Genomic DNA, 17,630 nt, shown 5'->3' with positions numbered 1-17,630 from the left:
CTGTAGTAGGTCAATACCACTTTTCCTTTTCTCATACACATGGAAGAATGTGGTTGGTAGGGCCTTGGAGTGGAGTCAAACAAAGCCCTAGAAGCCAGTGTTTCCTGAATAAGTGCTTTCTATTCCTTGAGTACTGCTAAACACAACAGAATTAGACATTGAATCTGTCTTGGTTTATAGTCCAAATAAGGCAAAAATAATGAAAGGTATAAGGAAAAAGTAATGGCATTGTTAAGTAATAGGCTACTAGTAAGCTGAATGAAGAATATCTTAAGTACTTTTGACAAAATGACTTGGTGGAAGAAAATGAGTTTGTCAAAAAGGAGTTTAAGTTTAGGGTTTAGTGCATGTCTAATGCAGAGGAGAAAGGAGAAGACAAAAGGATGATATCAGGATCCTCAGTTTGCCTCTATAAAATTTCCTAACAAACTATCAGCATCCTGATTGTTTTGAGGCTTTAGTAGTGGACTGAATCCATTTTGTTCCATCTTATTCATTCCCTGTAAAAAGTGTGAAGTACCTGTTTGATTATTTCAGATATTTTTATTTAAGCCTTGCAAATAGTTTCCAAGAATCTACAGTATTTAAGTGTTCTGTTTGACTTGAAAAAATGTGTATTGGACCCACTCATGTTTCTAAGAACTGTTAAATTACTGGAATCATGGTGCTACAAAGGTCATAGATTTTCTGATTCTAAAAACCTAATACACCAGACACTGTTTATTCTTGAAATGAAATAAAGCTAAAGAAAAAAGCTCATTTCTATTGAGTAAATAGAGGAACCAAGATGTTTGTCATTCTGATTTCTCAAAGACAGAGTTGAATTGGCAAATGTGGGGCTGTGTGAAAGAAGAGATACTTAAAATCAATCCCTAAAGAAAAATAACCATAGCAAATTTAATGTAAATTTGCATGTAGACTGGATTTGAGAAAGTCCAATTAGTAAGAAAAATGCTCTTCCAAAAATTGTTTAGACTTTAGGATTCTCATAATTATGTGCTTGACATACAGTCTTAAAGATGACATCACTATAGCATCCCAAAGTGTTAAATTCTAGAAAGATAAATCTTCCCCCTTTCTTCTCATTTTTCAACCCCATTCTCCAGCCTCACTTGCAACTCACATTCACAGAACACTGTAAATTAGTGATCTCCTGTTTACATCCTACTGAAAGCCTGGAACACCAAGTCAGCTGCTCTGTACAAGCCATCCTACTCAATCTGTGCCTGCTTTATGTGTGAATCTGGTTATTCTGTAAAAATTAAGGGTAGCTGTTTTGGGGATGCATTTATACTCCCGGACGTTTGGTTTGTTTTTTTTTTATCTTAGGATTTAACATCTCAAGAGAGTTTACAAAACCAATTCAAATTACCCAGGTCTGGCTGGGATATTATCAAGGGGAAGACACTCTCAGGGTGCTTTAGCAATACTGTGAGGATTATTGATTGGGAAGCCGCTCACAGGTTCTGATGCCTGTCACTGGAAAACGGCAGCATTAAGATGGAGTATATGATGAGATAAAGGCTGGGTTAGAAAAGTGATTACAACTAGGAACCCGCTAATCACTGACCTCTGTAGGGATCCTCTGGTTTATCACTAATCTCACTTGCACTTGGCATTTTCCTCGGCTGCTGCCTCATCATTCATAGCTGAGTGAGTCATTTGGCATGGAGTGAACAGGAGGAGGGCGTAGGGAGTCCAGCAGCTGTGCTTGTTGGCACTGGATATTTAAACATCTTCAGTGTAGCCAGCAGCATGCTTGGCACAAATGTTAGCCAATAACACTTAAACAAATTGTTGTGAAGAAAATAGGAAGGCATTCATATTAAAGGCGTCTTTTTTTTTTTTAAAGGTAACTGTTGGTTTAAGATTCTTTTTTTTTTTTTCATTTGTTCTGTAAGTTTGAGCAGATTGGCCCTGAAATGAGGTCTGTAATACTAATAATACTTAGCGTTGGCTGAGGTTCTTTCATCCAAGGATTTCCGAGTACTTTATAAACATTAATTAAACCTTGCCAGGCCCATATGAGGTATGTGCTACTGGGCTGATTTTTACAAAAGAGTGAGCAGAGGCCCAGATAGGTTAAGTGACTTACGACCTGCGCAAAATCACTCAGCAAATGCAGAGGCAGAGCCAAGACTTAAATCCTGGAATGGAGCCTCTCAGTTCTTTACTCTAAATCTACCCTATGCCGTTGTCTGTTTGCCCACCTTGCAGTGCAGTGTTTTGTACGTCTCCAAATGATCAGTGCATGCCAAATTATATTGGAAACATTGAATAGAGATCATCTCTGGGAAGCAAAGAGCTGATTCTCCGAGGGAGGAGAGGTTGGAGATAATCATGAACTCTCATTAGATACCAAAGTGCTTTGTTGTCTCCAAAACAACTCCTAGGATAAATAGTGGGAATTTGGAAGGAAAGGAAGAAATCCATTAACACTATTTTTGAATTACTGAACATGATCTAGTTTTATTCATTTTTTTTAGAATTTTATCTTGAGTCTCCCTAAATGTACATGTCTATTAATTGTGTATCATTAAATGGCAAAGATTTTGTTAAATTATCAAAGTTTTTAACTTTATAATTTTTTGTAATAATCTATGGTTTTTGAAATACCTGTTAATTCTCTAGACTTGCGAATTAAAATAATCAAGTGAATCTTGGTCATTTCAAATATTTATATTTTTCTTAGTAGGAAGAATTCTATTCATATTTATATTGCAAGAGCAATATGACTTAAACAGTTAAATAATAATTGGGCTCTAATAAATAGAGAAATTTGAAATTCTGATCCCTATTTGTCTGAGTAATTAATCATAGGATTTATTGAGTGTCCCCTATGCACTGTACTTCCTTGCAAACTTCCTTGCAAAATCCTGGTAACATTTAGGCTGTCACAGAAACAAATATTGAGTAGATTGTCTCAACCAGGGTACCAAGGTCTCTAAATTTCTTTCTAGGGATATATTGTAAACATTGTAGATTGTATGTAGACAAAATGTAGGCATTTTGAATTGCTAAGAAAAGAACATTTAGAACCATGAGAATATTACATTTCAGGAATGCATTGAATATAATTTTTAAAATTAGATAAAACCTCTCGAATTGAATAATCTAGTCTCATTGTTTAAAAGAGAAACAGATTGAAGGGAAGTTAAATGGCTTGCCCATATTTATAGAGTTAATATGTAGTTTAAACCCAAGTCTTCCCAATGCTCTTTCTACCAAATAAATAAAATGACATATTTGTAAAGTGTCTAACACAGAATAAGAGTTTAATAAATACTTATCTTCCCTTTTCCTTACTGCTTCCTAAAAGTTAAATTAAAATCAATCTCCAATCTGGTTTGCAACTATGATGTCCCTGGTCTTCCCTCTGCCAGAATCTCTAGTGGAAAGGAAGCATAACCACCTGTTCTATATTGCTCAAGGATTTTTTCTCCCAGCATCCATTTACCAAATATTTAGGCATATAGGAAGTACAGGACATAGAGTGCTGGGTAAAGAGCCAAGAAGACCTGAATTTGCATCATCCCCTAGATACATAATAGTTGTATGATCTCTGTCATCTGGGCCTCAGTTTCCCCATCTGTAGAAATGAGGAGATAGGTCTCTTTTCCTATTTTAATTCTATGATGCTATGATAGTTTTCACCAGTAATCTCAAGGAATTAGAGAAGTGAATTGTATCTCTTTTTTACATAAAGGTTGAGGACTTTTCTTATAGTAAGTTATCCACAGAAATAAATAAATGATTTTCTGAAAATAGATGAAAATTTTTCATCTTTTACTTGTGGTGTTTGTTTCTGGCACCTTTCTTGTAATCCAAGAAAGCAAAAATGACTTCTCACTTCTTCCCTAGAAATAAATACTCTGCTTCCCTTTTTAAGGTATTGGTATGCATAAAGTTGTTTGGGCTTATATAAATCACTTTTGTGACTTAACCATTGGAATACAATTACATCTTAAAGGATTGAAGCAAGATTAAAATTAGTATATGTCTTGAATATGGACTGATAATATAGTAAATTATTACACTTTGTTTACTGCTGCTTATCTAGTCAGTCATGTTTTGAGTAATATAACAATGGTACATCCTAAACCATAGGGTTAAGTGTGAAGTCCCTAAGGATATCCTAGAAGAAGCCCAGAGTAATGCGGTTAAAAGCCTTTCTTGACCTAGGCTAGCATTTGGACAAAAAAAATTTTTTAGGCATATCAGATTCACTTTCAAGTATTCTACATTATTTGGCACATGAAAAAAAGACATCGTGGGCTTGTTTATAAGAGTGGAAACATAAGTGATGAATGAGAAATGATTGCTTGAAACAAGCAAGATGGATAAATGTAAAGTTGATTATTTAGGTTCAAGAAGGCAATTGTAAAAACACTGGGGCATGGAATTTAGAACAGGAAAGATCTTAGAGATTATCTGGTCCAATCCTCTTATTTTACAGATAAGGAAAGTAAGACCTAGGGACTTGAGTTGACTTTCCCAAGTTAGTAAATAGCAGAGAAAGCTATGCTTTAATATATAATTGATATAGTTTATGTGAGAGAGATGCCAAGGTATTGGGTGACCACAGGCTTCACATGAGTCAGAAGCATAAAAGTTGCTTTAAAAATAATAAAATTAATATGTTTCAGTATTTCCTTAGATCTGGGCACTCCACCCAGCAATGCAGATCAGATCCCACCTATACTTTCTCATCTTCCAAGTTTCCACATCATGAGTTAAATAATAATTGCAAAGAACTCAATATAGCAAAACACTGGAAATGTCCAGTTATTGATTCTCCATTTTAAGTGGGGCATTGACAACTTGGAATGAATCTAAGAAAGGGCAACTAGGATAGTGAAAGATAGGGGTGAAGGAAATGTAGATATTTAACTTGGAAACAAGAAAATATAGGAGGAATTTGATACCATTTTTGAAATGTTTGAAAGGCTTTCTAATGGGGAATGGCTCTATATAATTCTAGAGGACAGAAATGGTACTGATGTCATTCTTGGATATGTTTCTTTCCTTTCCTATGTACACATAAAAAAGGAGTCCTAAAAGGGGAGGTTGACTGCTAGATAAACCCATTATGTTAGCTTGACTCCTGGAGTTCCAGAATTTCCAGTCCTCTCAAGGATGGATGCTACACAATGGGATGAGGGAAGCCAAAAGTAGCCAGTCAATAGTTCACTTGTAAAGAGAGTGAAGAGAATATTTGCCTTCCTCTATACCAGCATTGACAAAAGTACTGGCATGTGTACCAGACCAGCATGGTGGGAGCTGCTCCTTTCTACCTCTTCACAGAGCCCAAGGACAGTTTTTGCATGTCCACCCCTCTCTCCAGTCACCCAAAGTGAGCACTTCCTCCCTCTACAATCTGGAGTTCTGTGTGGGGCTCACAGGCAGCTTGAAGTTGCAGTTTGAGCATGTGAACTTGAAAACGTTCACCAATGCTGCTCTTTACCATTGAAGATGTCTTCAAAATCTGGTATCAAACTGAAAGTTCTCTGTTTGCAAATGGGTATTACTAGCATAGCCTTAGCAGTGCTTTTTGCAATCGGTGGATTAGAATTGAATCTCCCTTCAGAAATTCCTATATTTTATACATTTTATATATCATATAATTTATTGTTTCTGGAGTATTGGGCTACTTGATCCCTACCATGTTGTGTAATGTTCAAGGTGAGGAGCTTGGTGTACTCCTCTACTGGAACATAGAAAGTTGTTTTTTTGGTAGTTACAGGACAGTTCTAGAGAGAATCATTCCTCAAAGGGGTGAATGTTTACTAGCATCATGCAGAAGTCAACTGAGAAATATTAGTTTGTTACTATAATTAATGTAAAGGCATTATGCCAGGCCCAGGTTATACCAAGAGAGATGTGATGCAGATTGTGATCTCAAGAAGTTTATCACCTAAAAGGAAGGGAAATCATGTAAACAAAGAACAGTGATGCAAAAGAAATTCTAAGAAGTATAAAGGAGAAGTCCAGTTAGTGCCATGAGCAATTTGAGAAGGGAGTGATCCCTTTTAGCTGACAAAGAGGTTAAAGAAGTTTGGGTTGGAAATTCGGCTGTTGGTGGCAAGAGGAGAAAGAATTTACTCTTGACATGGTGGGCAGCATGAGCAAAAAAACTAGAAAATAAGAGAAGACAAGTAAAAAACAGGGAATTGAGAGTAATTCATTTCAATGAAAATCTGCAAAGGAGAATAACAAAAGGTATAGCTGCAAAGGTAGATTTAGGCTAAATAGTGAAATTCAATCCTAGGATCTAAACATCTTGTTTTGTAAGCAATAGGAAGCCGTTAGTAAAACTTGGTAATTTACTGGATGTGGAAATAAAGGAGGACCAAAGGTGACTCTATGACTTTAAACCTGAGTAACTGGGTATACAGTGATGACATCAATAGAAATAGAAAAGTTGAAAAAAGGGGAAGGTTAGAAGAGATGATGATGAGAATTTAGAAGAGATGATGATGAGAATTAGTTCAGTTTGGGCCATATTGGGCCAGATAGAGTTGTCTAGTTGGGACAAAGAGATATGTGATTATACTTCTTGGGAAAGGGAATACAGAAGAATTTGCTTAGTTGTTTCAGTGTCCTCACAAGTTTTGAGTTCACAAGAGCCAAAATCTATAGCATGTGATGATCCAGTTCCAGGGCAGAAAAAAAAATGGGACAACTGAGAGGAGAAAATTTTGTAGCCTAAAGAATTGTTATCCCATTGGAAAATGTGAAATGGATCTTTCTCCCATGGAGCCTGATTGTGTTTGGCAAAATAGGTGTCTGATTTTAGTGTTCTTTAGCTTCCTCTGTAGACACAACCTGTCTGGGAATGCCAAATATACTTCAGAAGGTGAAATGTGGCCCTGGGGTTCCCCTACCTTCCACATCCACCTCAAGTGTATTTTTTTTTATTTCACTAAGATGTACTGACTGAGGTTGCAGAGGACCATGGAATTTTAATATCTTATGATTCTGTGAGTGACCTGCAGTGGCTACAGCAAAGTCAGTTAAATAAAGTCCAGCAAACTTGCAAAGAATCTGTTAGAAGGTATTGATAATCTTTAGGCAGTGCATCCTTTATATCAGAAATTCCCTGTAAAACCTATTGGAACCCAAAGATGGTAGCACATTTGGTTACCATTCTTGACCCTTGTATTAATAGGAAAATTTAGAAGTACTTAGAGGTCATAAGAAGTGGCCAGGACTCCTGAATAAATGTTACTCATCTGGTTTGCATGAGTTAATAAGACAACAGATTTCTCATTGGTTTTCCATTTCTAATAGTCAAATAGATCATAAATCATAGATTTAGAATTGAGGAAATCCTTAGAGTGATTTCAGTTCAATCTTCTCATTTTAGAGATGAAGAAACTGAGGCAGGGAGAGATTAAATGACTTCTAACTTAAAGGCCCCTTTGGCACAATATGAATAGAATTTCTGGAAGTCTTCAAAGAAATTTTACAAGCAATCTAACTTGAACTGGAAAGCAAAAATGATCAGCAATCCATTTAGGAGGAGGATGTTCTCATTCCCGAGTTTGGGCAGCTACCAAGAGGCACCCTGAGCCTTCTCAAGAGCAGACAACTACCCCTCTAGAAGTTTCTTTCACAAAGGACAACTAGAAGCCCCAATCAGACTGTTGAGTAAGTAGTTTGTCTTGCCCCAGAAAGGGCAGTACTAGTACCTAAGATGAGTTACCTGAGTAGAAATCAAGCAGGCAAAATTCCTGCCCCTGGGAAGGTGGGATGAGGGGTGGGTTGTTTGAAGTGAAAGTTCTCAGGGTTCAAATTGCAAACCAAGAGCAAGACACAGGGACCAATTGAATTCCAGGGAAGTTAACTCAGTTTGAGATTGGCGTTCAGACTGAGAAACTGCTGCCAGATCTGATCATTTGACTGGCTCGTGCACTGGGCAATAAGCAGCCACTATTTGTTTTGGGGTTAGTAATCACGCCTCTCCACTCACCCCCTACTCCTACCCTCTTCTTTCTTGCTTAAAATACTGCAGCTGTGCTATGAGCTAGCTCTGACAGCCCCTGGCAAGGGATTAGTCTGGATCTAGAATTGAAACCAATTTAAAAGCCCCTGTGATTGAGTATATTTTGAATAGGGGATAGTAAAACCCATCTTTGAGAACACTGCTGCGGAAAGGCCAATTTTTAAAATCTGTGCCTCAGATTTCAAGAATCTCTAGTAAAAGATTACCTTTTTAAAAACAAAAGAAATGAAAGCATTCTTCTACAGGATGGTGGGTCAGTTTGACCTCACAGAGAGAATTTTTCTGGCTCCATTATGGAAGTATCCATCTATTGGTACAGTTTGGAGAGGGCCATTTTTAGGATGATAAATCCCCTGAGAGTTCTGATCGAGTTTAAAAATATAGCTCACATATAGTCCATCCTAGATTTGGATAGATGGGCTAGAAATCAGTCTCTCAGGGATTAGGGCAGGGATTGTGACATCAATGAACTCCTAGTATATCAGATGAGATTTTAGGAAACTGGATTTATTCACTCCTATGAAACAGGGCTAGAGATCTATTAGATACTTTAAAGTGATAATATATGTAAAATATGATCTATGTCAGTGGATCAGATGTAAAGGGCAAATACGGCTCTTGGCCATACAATCACCCCATGATTATCTGTGTTCTTTTGGAATAAAGTAAAGGCACTAATGATCCAGAAGACTGAAGAATCCATAAGGCAATGATGAGTTTGGATTGCTGTGTGATTGTATATCTTGGTATAGCAGAAAGAACCATAGATCTAGAGGCAAAATACTTGTGTTTGAGTCTTAGCTCTGCCATTTCTAGCTGTGTTTCTACAGTGGTAAATGATTTAACTTTTCCAAGTCTCTTTTTTTGCCCTGGTCACATGACAATGAGCTAGTTGTGCATTTGCTGTATAAACTTCTTATATATTCATTGATATAATCTTTTTTAAATTTAGATTTGTAAAGCAAGGAACAGAAGTACTATAACATAATGTAATGTATGTGTATATATACATGCAATGTAAATATAAAGACACATGTACATGTGCATACATATATGTTTTGGTCTGGACTTGTGTTTTCTTGAGTGACATGATTTCTTTAGTGAAGTGACCCAGGAACATACTCTGCTTGTATATCTGCAACCATTCTGTAACGTGTAATCTCCTACATAGCTGCTCAGGCACTGCATTGATAGGTTAATGCCTTGTTCAGGATCCCTGACCAAGAAGCATCAGAGTCTAGTCTTGAACCCACTTGGTCTTGATTGAGAGAACAGTCTTCTCTTTACTTTTCCTTTTTTTTTAAATTTCATAAACCTTATTTAATCCCAGCTCTCATCTTCACTTTTCTTTCCAAAACAGCAACAAAAACTCCATTTAATAGTTTAGTGCTCCAAACACTATCAAACATTTAACATCTTACTCCTTCTTGTTAATGTATGTATGTGTGTGAATTTTTTTCCTGAGAAACAACTACAAACTACTTCCCTAGCAAAAAATCATATCTAATAATGTCTAGACTCCCCCATATATTTGAATAAAGTTTTTAGGAGAGGGTTTTTTTTATTTTTAATAGGAGAAGGAGGTTTTTATTAAGCTTTGAGGGAAAAGAGGGCAATTCACCTGGATCTTCATTGATAAGGGGATAGAACAGATAATAGATAAATAAAAAGGATCTACTAATGGGAATCACATGTTTATAGGAAATAAATCTTAAAATTAATATAGTTACATAAATCTCATTAGATATATTTTGGTTTTGATAAAGAAAAAATAGGATATGGGTCAGATTCAAAAGTGAAACATTTAGCATTTACATTTGAGGTTGTTTTTTTTTAATTAATGGAGACAACTTTGAGGTGCAATATATAAATGTTAGGATTTTGGTCTAGGTGTTTATATTACATTCTGAGGTGGGGATTTAAATCTTTCATCATATTTCATTTAGACATTAAACTAAAAAGACTTTTCAAATATATATCTTTTACTCAAGATGTTAAAGGATATTGGGTCTCACCAAATGCTGTCAAACAAAAGGAAAAACAAATGAGAGATTTGACCACGTTCAGTAAAGGGGAGAACTTTTTAGGATCTTCAGTCCTAGGGATTTCTATAGCTTTCTGAGTATGTAAACTACTAGTTATACATATACAAGAAAAAGAAAGGTAATCTGCTAACAATGGGCTGAGTTATACGCAGAAAGTAGTGAAGATATGCCAATATGTGTTTGTTGGAGGCACCTAATAGTATATGGCCTTTCTGGAAGTACTTGCAGTATGTGGTAGGACTTGAAGTATTCACTCATTTATTTCCTTAAGTGATAAACAAAACTGTATTGAATCACAAAATGTCAAAGTTGGCAGGAACTTCAAGTCCATCTAATCCAACCTGTTTGTGACCACAACTCCCCTCTATCCTTACTCAATAGAATGCCTATGTTTCTCCCTTTGCACCCCCATTTCAGGTGGTGAGCTATAGTAAACTAATTGTATAATTTAGTGTTTCTTGAGCATTTGTTTCAAAGGCAGTCTGTATGATTTAGCCAAAGTTGTTTATCATTTCCTGTATAATTCTCATTTTCAGGGAGGAAAATGCTGAGTCTGGTTAATATGAACCACATAATTCATGCTACTTCAAATAATTTTGCATACAAGGTATTTTATTTGCTTATGCCTGATGACTGTTAAAGGCAAATTGCTTCAGCAGAAAAATGTAGTTGTTTTTTTTTTCCTTTCCCTTCCCCTGAATGAAATGTTACTGTTTTACTAGTGCATTCTAATGGAATCTCTAAAATGATCTTTTTATAGATGTTGCATCTATTTTGAGGGACATTACATTCCTATTGTTTTATCTTTGGATGTTTAACTAATGATTTGAGAAAATGAATATTGAGCACAGTGTTTCAAGAGCTGAAAATTTCTCTTTCCTTTTTGTAATGGCTTGTTTCCTTTTTCCTATCAGATTAAATCTAGTTCTCTTCCTGCCATTCAGGACCCTCTGTGATCTCACTCAGAATTACAGGAGGCTGAGTGGTCATCCAGTCCAACTCATACCTGAAAACAAACTTCCTTACAATATACTTAGCTTGTAGAAATAAAACCTTTGCTTAGAGACTTTCAGTTTCCACCTTAGGGTAGCTCTAACAATTATGAAGTTTTTCCTTATAACAAACCTAATTTTATTTCTTTCTAACACTCTTAGTTTCACCCTCTAGACCAAATATAATAGGTTTAATCTCTCTGCTATATGCCTGTCTTTTAGGTATTTGGATATCATGTACCTCTCTAAGCATTTTCTTCTTCAGGCTAAATACTCTTTTCATTAAATTCAATAAGCAATTTATTAAGTACCAACCATATGCCAGTCATGCTATGATATAATGACAATAACAATCACCCCTACTTTCAAAGAGCTTTCATCATTTTAGAAAATGTCTTCATTTGATCTTCATATGGCATGGACTTGAGGTCTTTCTCCTTCTGGTTATTTTCCAGTTTATCAATGAGCTTTCTGATAAATACAGATAAGCTTTCTAGCTTGTCAGTGTCCTTTCTAAAGTGTGAAATACAGAACTGATCTCAGAATTCTGTATGTATTCTGATGAGTTCTGAATGCAGTAACATTATCATCTTCTTAACCCTGCTATGCTTCTCTTAACACAACCTAAGTTTGCATTGGCTTTTTTGATTCCTTTATAACCTCAAGGCCTTTCTCAAACTGTTGTCCAACCATGTTTTCCCCATCTTGTACATGTGAAGTGAAATTCCTGAACCCAAGTATTAAACTTTATATTTATCTCTAGTAAGCTGTATTTTATTAGGTTTAGCCCAGGCTTACAGTTTGAGAAAATGTTTTTTGGATTCAGTGTTTTAGCTATTCTTTATAAATGTATGGCAAAATTAGGGGCAATAAGGTTGTCATCATGGTATCTATAATCATTGATAAAAATGATAAACACAAACAAAGGGCCAAGCATAAAAACTGCAGGACTTTCCACTAAAGACCTCATTCCCAGTTGACCATACATGACTGACTACTCTTTCAGTGTGGCCATTACTTCTAAATCTTTCTCATGAGGTCACTAAGCCCATTAAATCTTGTTATCTTGTCCACCAAAAAAAGCATGAAATATTTTTAAACATTTTGCTAAAATTTAGGTAAATGCTATAGATTCAATCTTTCTTGGACCTATTCACAAGTTTCCTATCCAACTATATTTCTCTATAGGCCCAAATACAGCCTTTAGTTACATTTGTTTCCTTACTATATCTTCTTACCTCTGTGCACTTAATCATGCCTTTGTTTCCACTGCTAAATCCATTTCCTACCATTTTTCATGACCTACTTCAAGCCTTGTTCCTTCTTCTGAAAACCTTTCCCATAGTTACAAGTTATATCAATCTCTGCCTTTCTTGACTTCTGGTAGTACTGTGTAGATCATATGTTCTTGACATTTGAATACTTCAACATATTATTTGAATCATATAAGTTTATGGTTTCTGTTCATGTACATGGTTTATCTTCCCTCCAAGTCTGAAAACTTTCTAGGAGCAGAGACATTTATTTGCTTTTCTGTACTTCAAATGGTGCAGAGGACAGTGCTAATCTAATACCCTAGATAAATTTATGTTGATATAGGGGGGGAAAAGTCTCCTGTGTTGGGAAGTATTTTTTCTTTGGTTGGCAAAATGTTAAATAATGAAAGTGTTTTGTAGTTTTAATAAAAGCCTATCCTCCCATATTAGCAGTTAAATTTTTTAGCATGTTGTACTTTTAGATGTAATAACAATTTCATCTCTTTTATATGTGCTAATATTTTCAATCCATCCTGCTTTAATTGTCCAGTTAACAAAATATTACCAACTTTGGGCAATGATTTGCTCTTTCACATTCTGCTATTAATAGCTAAAATATTTAAGACCTGTGGTAGAGTGCCACATTTTCATGTTCCGTATCAAATATCTGAGATTTAACTGATGACTTAGTACATTTATCTTAATGACATTAATTAGTAAAAGCATTTGTAAAAAAGCAATTTAGAAAGAATTAAACATAGATATGTGGTCAATTTCCCAATTAAGTGACATTCCTCTTGTCCATTAGAACAAAAATTTTTATAATATATAAGAAAATAGCCATTTTCAGTTTTCACACGATGAAATCTAAACTATCAATAAGCACATGAAAAAAGTATTCTAAATTCCTCCTGATTAGAGAAATGCAAAATAAAACAACCCTGAGGTACTACTGCCTCACACCTAGCAGAGAGGCTAATATGGTAGCAAAGGAAAGTGATAAACTTTGGAGGGGATGTGGCAAAATTGGGACACTAATGCATTGTTGGTGGAGTTGTGAGTGGGTCCAGCCATTTTGAAGGGCAAGTTGGAACTCTGCTCAAAGGACTTTAAAATACTGCCTGCCCTTTGATCCAGTGATACCATTGCTGGGTTTATATCCCAAAGAGATAATAAGGAAAATGAATTGTACAACAATATTTATAGCTGTGCTCTTTGTGGTAGAAAAAAATTGGAAAATGAGGGGGTGTCCATTGATTGGGGAATGGCTGAATAAATTGTGGTGTCTGATGGTGATGGAATATTATTATGCTAAAAGGAATAATGAACTGGAGGAATTTCCATTTGAACTGGAACGACCTCCAAGAATTGATGCAGAGTGAAAAGAGCAGAACCAGGAGAAAATTATACTCAGAAACTGATACAATATGGAATAATCGAATGTAATAGATTTTTCTACTAACAGTAATGCAATGACTCAGGATAATCCAGAGGAACTGATAAGAAAGAATGCTATCCACATCCAGAGAAAGAACTGTAGGAGTAGAAACACAGAAAAAACAACTGCTTGATCACATGGGTCAGTGGGGATGTGACTGGGGATATAGACTCTAACCGATCACCCAAGTGCAACTATTAATAATATGTAAATAGGTCTTGATCAGTGACACATGTAAAACCCAGTGGAATTGCTCTTTGGCTGCGGGGGAAGGAGAGGGAAAGAACATGAATCACGTAACTATGGAAAAAGATTCTAAATCAATTAATTAAGTAAATAAACTTAAAAAATAAAAGATCACTCTACTGCAAATATGAATAACATGGAAATACGTTTTCAATAATGATACATGTATAACCGAGAGGAACTGCTTATCAGCTCTGGGTGGGGAGAGGAAAGACCAAGGGGTGGGGGAATCTTCAAGCATGTAGCCATGGAAAAATATTGTAAAGAAAATAACCTTCTTTCCAATAAATTAATGATGCATTTAAAGTAATATAGTATTGCATGTAGAGTAATATATTGATATTTCAAAACATCTCCATTTTTAAAGTAAAATAGATTTTTTGAAATTTTCAGAGAAAAAAAAAACTTTTGTTTTTGCCTTGGTAGTTATTTCTAGAAGTCAGCAGTTTTATACATAATTACAAATGATTTTATCATTTATATGTTATTTTTGTTTTTGTGAAACTTACCTTCCTGATAATATTTTGCATGGTTAAAAATTAATTTGATTTCCCTGAGGGTACCACTGCTATATAATGGGAAGGCAGCTCAGAAATATAAAATGAAGTCATTTTGGAATTGATTTCCCAGGTCCCTTTCAGCTTTAACCTTTAGTGATTATATGAAATAAAAATGTACTGTAATTATACCCCTAAATGGGTTTTGCCCATGTAAACAATCAAAAGTTTACAGCAATTTGAAAACTATGATTCAACAAAGGAATGAGTTTGGGAATCTTTTACTTGTTTCTTTGTCCCCTTTAGTACAGCAAGAGTTTTTGCCTAGTACAGCTCAGTTAGATGCAAAATAGATTTTTCCAAAAATCTTCATTTGTTCTTTGGTTTTCTTATTGATGGCGTATGGCAGACAGAAAATTTGTGGATGAGGAGAAGGTCAGGAAGGATGAAATGACTGAACCATTTAAAAATTGGCGGTATATTCTAGTATATATCTTAGGATATTTCTGTCACTTCCTCATATTTTGGCTGCTTTTTTATTTTTTAGTGAATGGCAGAGTGGTATTTGTTTGAAATGTTAATGTAGTTCAATAGCATTCCCAATTCTGTGCTGCCAAGTAATTAATTATGTGAGACAGGAGTACCAAACTGTTAGTTATAAAAGGCAACATTTTCTTTAAATTCAAACCATTTACTGAGAGTGACATAACATCTCACAAATGAATTTCATTTTGCTATATTTTCTGCATCTTCAACACTAGACATCCAAATGTGGAGCTCTCCTCTGTTTTTATTCAGTAATTGCCTTTCTTCCATTGATCTGAACTTAGCATTTGTCCTCACAGTTTTCCCATCTTCCTGCCTTCCTGATCTGACATATTTTGTGTCTAGGAGGATTTCCCATCAATTTTGATGTGTTACACTGTATTAGCAAGTAGATTCATGGTTTTGTGACCTGAAGTGGATGGAAATTGGAAGTATAGAGCCAAAGATTGGTGAATTCACCCCAGCTCTTATTGAAAGCAGTGCTTTATATTAAATGAGTTCCTGAAAAGTTGTATGTAAACCAAATTTGGTTTTGTTTTAAATGTGACTTTTACAATTTTTCATACAAAAAAATAGCATCAATGAAACTCTAGGAAAAAACAGTGGAGAAAAGCAGAAGTAAATTCCCAAGAAAACAGAAATAAATCGGACATTGCTGAAACTGCTCTGTAAATTTAATATATAACTTGTAATATATACTTTTAAAAGTTCAGGTGTATGTAATAGAGATACAGTTTACTATACATTGTTCTTTTCTATACTTTATATAAAGAAATATTCACGTTTCTTGATATTTTTAAGTTCATAATAAAATAATTTTAAAAATCAAAATATACTTCATGTCCTTTAGGTGAACTTACCTAATTAAAAAATCTTTAATGAATCTTTTGTCTCTCTCTTTAATTTCTGATTAAAACACATTTAATTAAAACACATTTAATCAGAAATTGTTAACATGCTATTTATACCAGTTCCTTAAGGAAATTTAGTCTTAAAGGATCTTTCCATTAACTACTTTCTCTTGTTATCTAACTGAACAAATATTTTTGATGATGTTTTTCTTGGCATGTGAGTCAGAGAGATCCATTTTACTTTTTAATTACACCAGGGTAGAGTAAACTTTAAATGTGGAACATTTTATAGAAAGTAAGGAATTCTTGATATGAATTGAATGATACCTAATTCTTAGTTCTTTACTGTTATTTTTTTTTTGTCTCTTCCTTTTGCCCTTTCAATTCCCAAATCCAAGGTTACAACTATACCAAGAGATTGACTTCATTGTCTAACAATCAATGATATGTTTTTGTATCAAATTATTTTCTTTTGTTTTATAGGAAAAACGTCAGAGAGAGGCTCATTTCCCCTGTACAGCAGAGATACGGGATTACCAGGCTGTCAAGTAAGTTTAGTGAATACCGAAGGAAGTGAGATGATTTTCCCCCTGTGGATAAATAAAGGCTTTAATAGTGGAAAACATAGAGATTTATTCAATTTATTTCTTCATTCTTATTTAATTTATGGCTGAATATAATTGTTATTTAGCAATTAAGTACAATGTCTATAATGTAATGTAATGCAACTCCCGATGCTTAAAGAACTCTCTCTCTCCTGGTTCAACAGGCTCCCTGTCCTCATTCTATCTTCAGAGAATTCTTAGAGTTCTACCTTGACATTAATTCCACTAAGTAGCAATTTCCTTATTTTCTGGAAATTGTACCTTTTTTTTTTCTAGAAATGCAACCATTACATTTCACTCTGCTTTTTAACACACAAAACCCACCACTTATTGGTACAAAATGTGAAAAATTTGCTTTTACAGAATGAAGCCTACAATCTCAGATATTTTTATTTAAGCCTTGCAAATAGTTTCCAAGAATCTGCAGTATTTAAGTGTTCTGTTTGACTTGAAAAAATGTGTATTGGATCCTCTTGTGTTTCTTAGAACTGTCCTTAAGGACAGGATACATCATTTTTCTTTTAATAAGCATTTATTAAGTGGCTCCTATGGGCCTGGCACTGTTTAGAGCTCTTCATTAATATTATTTAATTCTCACATTTTACCTATTTCCTACTGCTTACTATGTTACTTCTTTAAAAGAAGATTTATTGGCACTGAATATGTAGAGCTGACCTGCAGAAAGATTTATAACAAATTCAAACCCAAAGTTTAAAAATGGGAAGGATGGGGAATATTAAATTTATTTTGTGTCAACTCTTTGGTTTTCTTTATATCTATCTTGGTTTTTTTCTCTACTCCAAACCCCTCATTTTACAGATAAATTGAGAACCATAGGTAAAATGACTCTTTATACAGCCATTCAGAGATTATGAGTGGCAGACATAGTATCCAGATATAAGTCTTTTGATTCTGAATCTAGTATTCTTTCCAGTGTACTGTGAACCTCTCAATGTGTACAAATAGGAATGTATTATTTTTGGTAAAAACAACTTCTGAATTCAATGTGCATTTTTCTACATCAGTTTTAGGTTTTTTTATTTGTTGATCTTGGCAATGATTGGCTTATACATATGTATAGAGAGTGGCTTATGATATTCCTTAATGCTTAATCACTTAGTCATTTTCTGTCAGATATATCATGAGTTT

At 34.8% G+C, this 17,630-nt stretch overlaps 1 protein-coding gene across 7 annotated transcripts in view; it reads left to right on the top strand.

The window, feature by feature from the left end:
* Positions 1-17,630, top strand: part of TCF12 (transcription factor 12) — a 411,875-nt gene that overhangs the window by 273,842 nt on the left and 120,403 nt on the right. For all 7 annotated transcript variants that reach the window (XM_001368229.4, XM_007479687.3, XM_056809540.1 and 4 more), the window contains one exon: positions 16,360-16,424. In XM_001368229.4, coding sequence (XP_001368266.1) covers positions 16,360-16,424 — 65 coding nt within the window. The remainder of the gene's footprint in view (positions 1-16,359; positions 16,425-17,630) is intronic.

This window comes from Monodelphis domestica, chromosome 1 (assembly GCF_027887165.1).
Source record: "Monodelphis domestica isolate mMonDom1 chromosome 1, mMonDom1.pri, whole genome shotgun sequence".
NCBI classification, from domain to species: Eukaryota; Metazoa; Chordata; class Mammalia; order Didelphimorphia; family Didelphidae; genus Monodelphis; species Monodelphis domestica.
The sequence above is the reverse complement of the archived record's forward strand: the minus strand, read 5'-3'. Positions and strand labels throughout refer to the sequence as shown.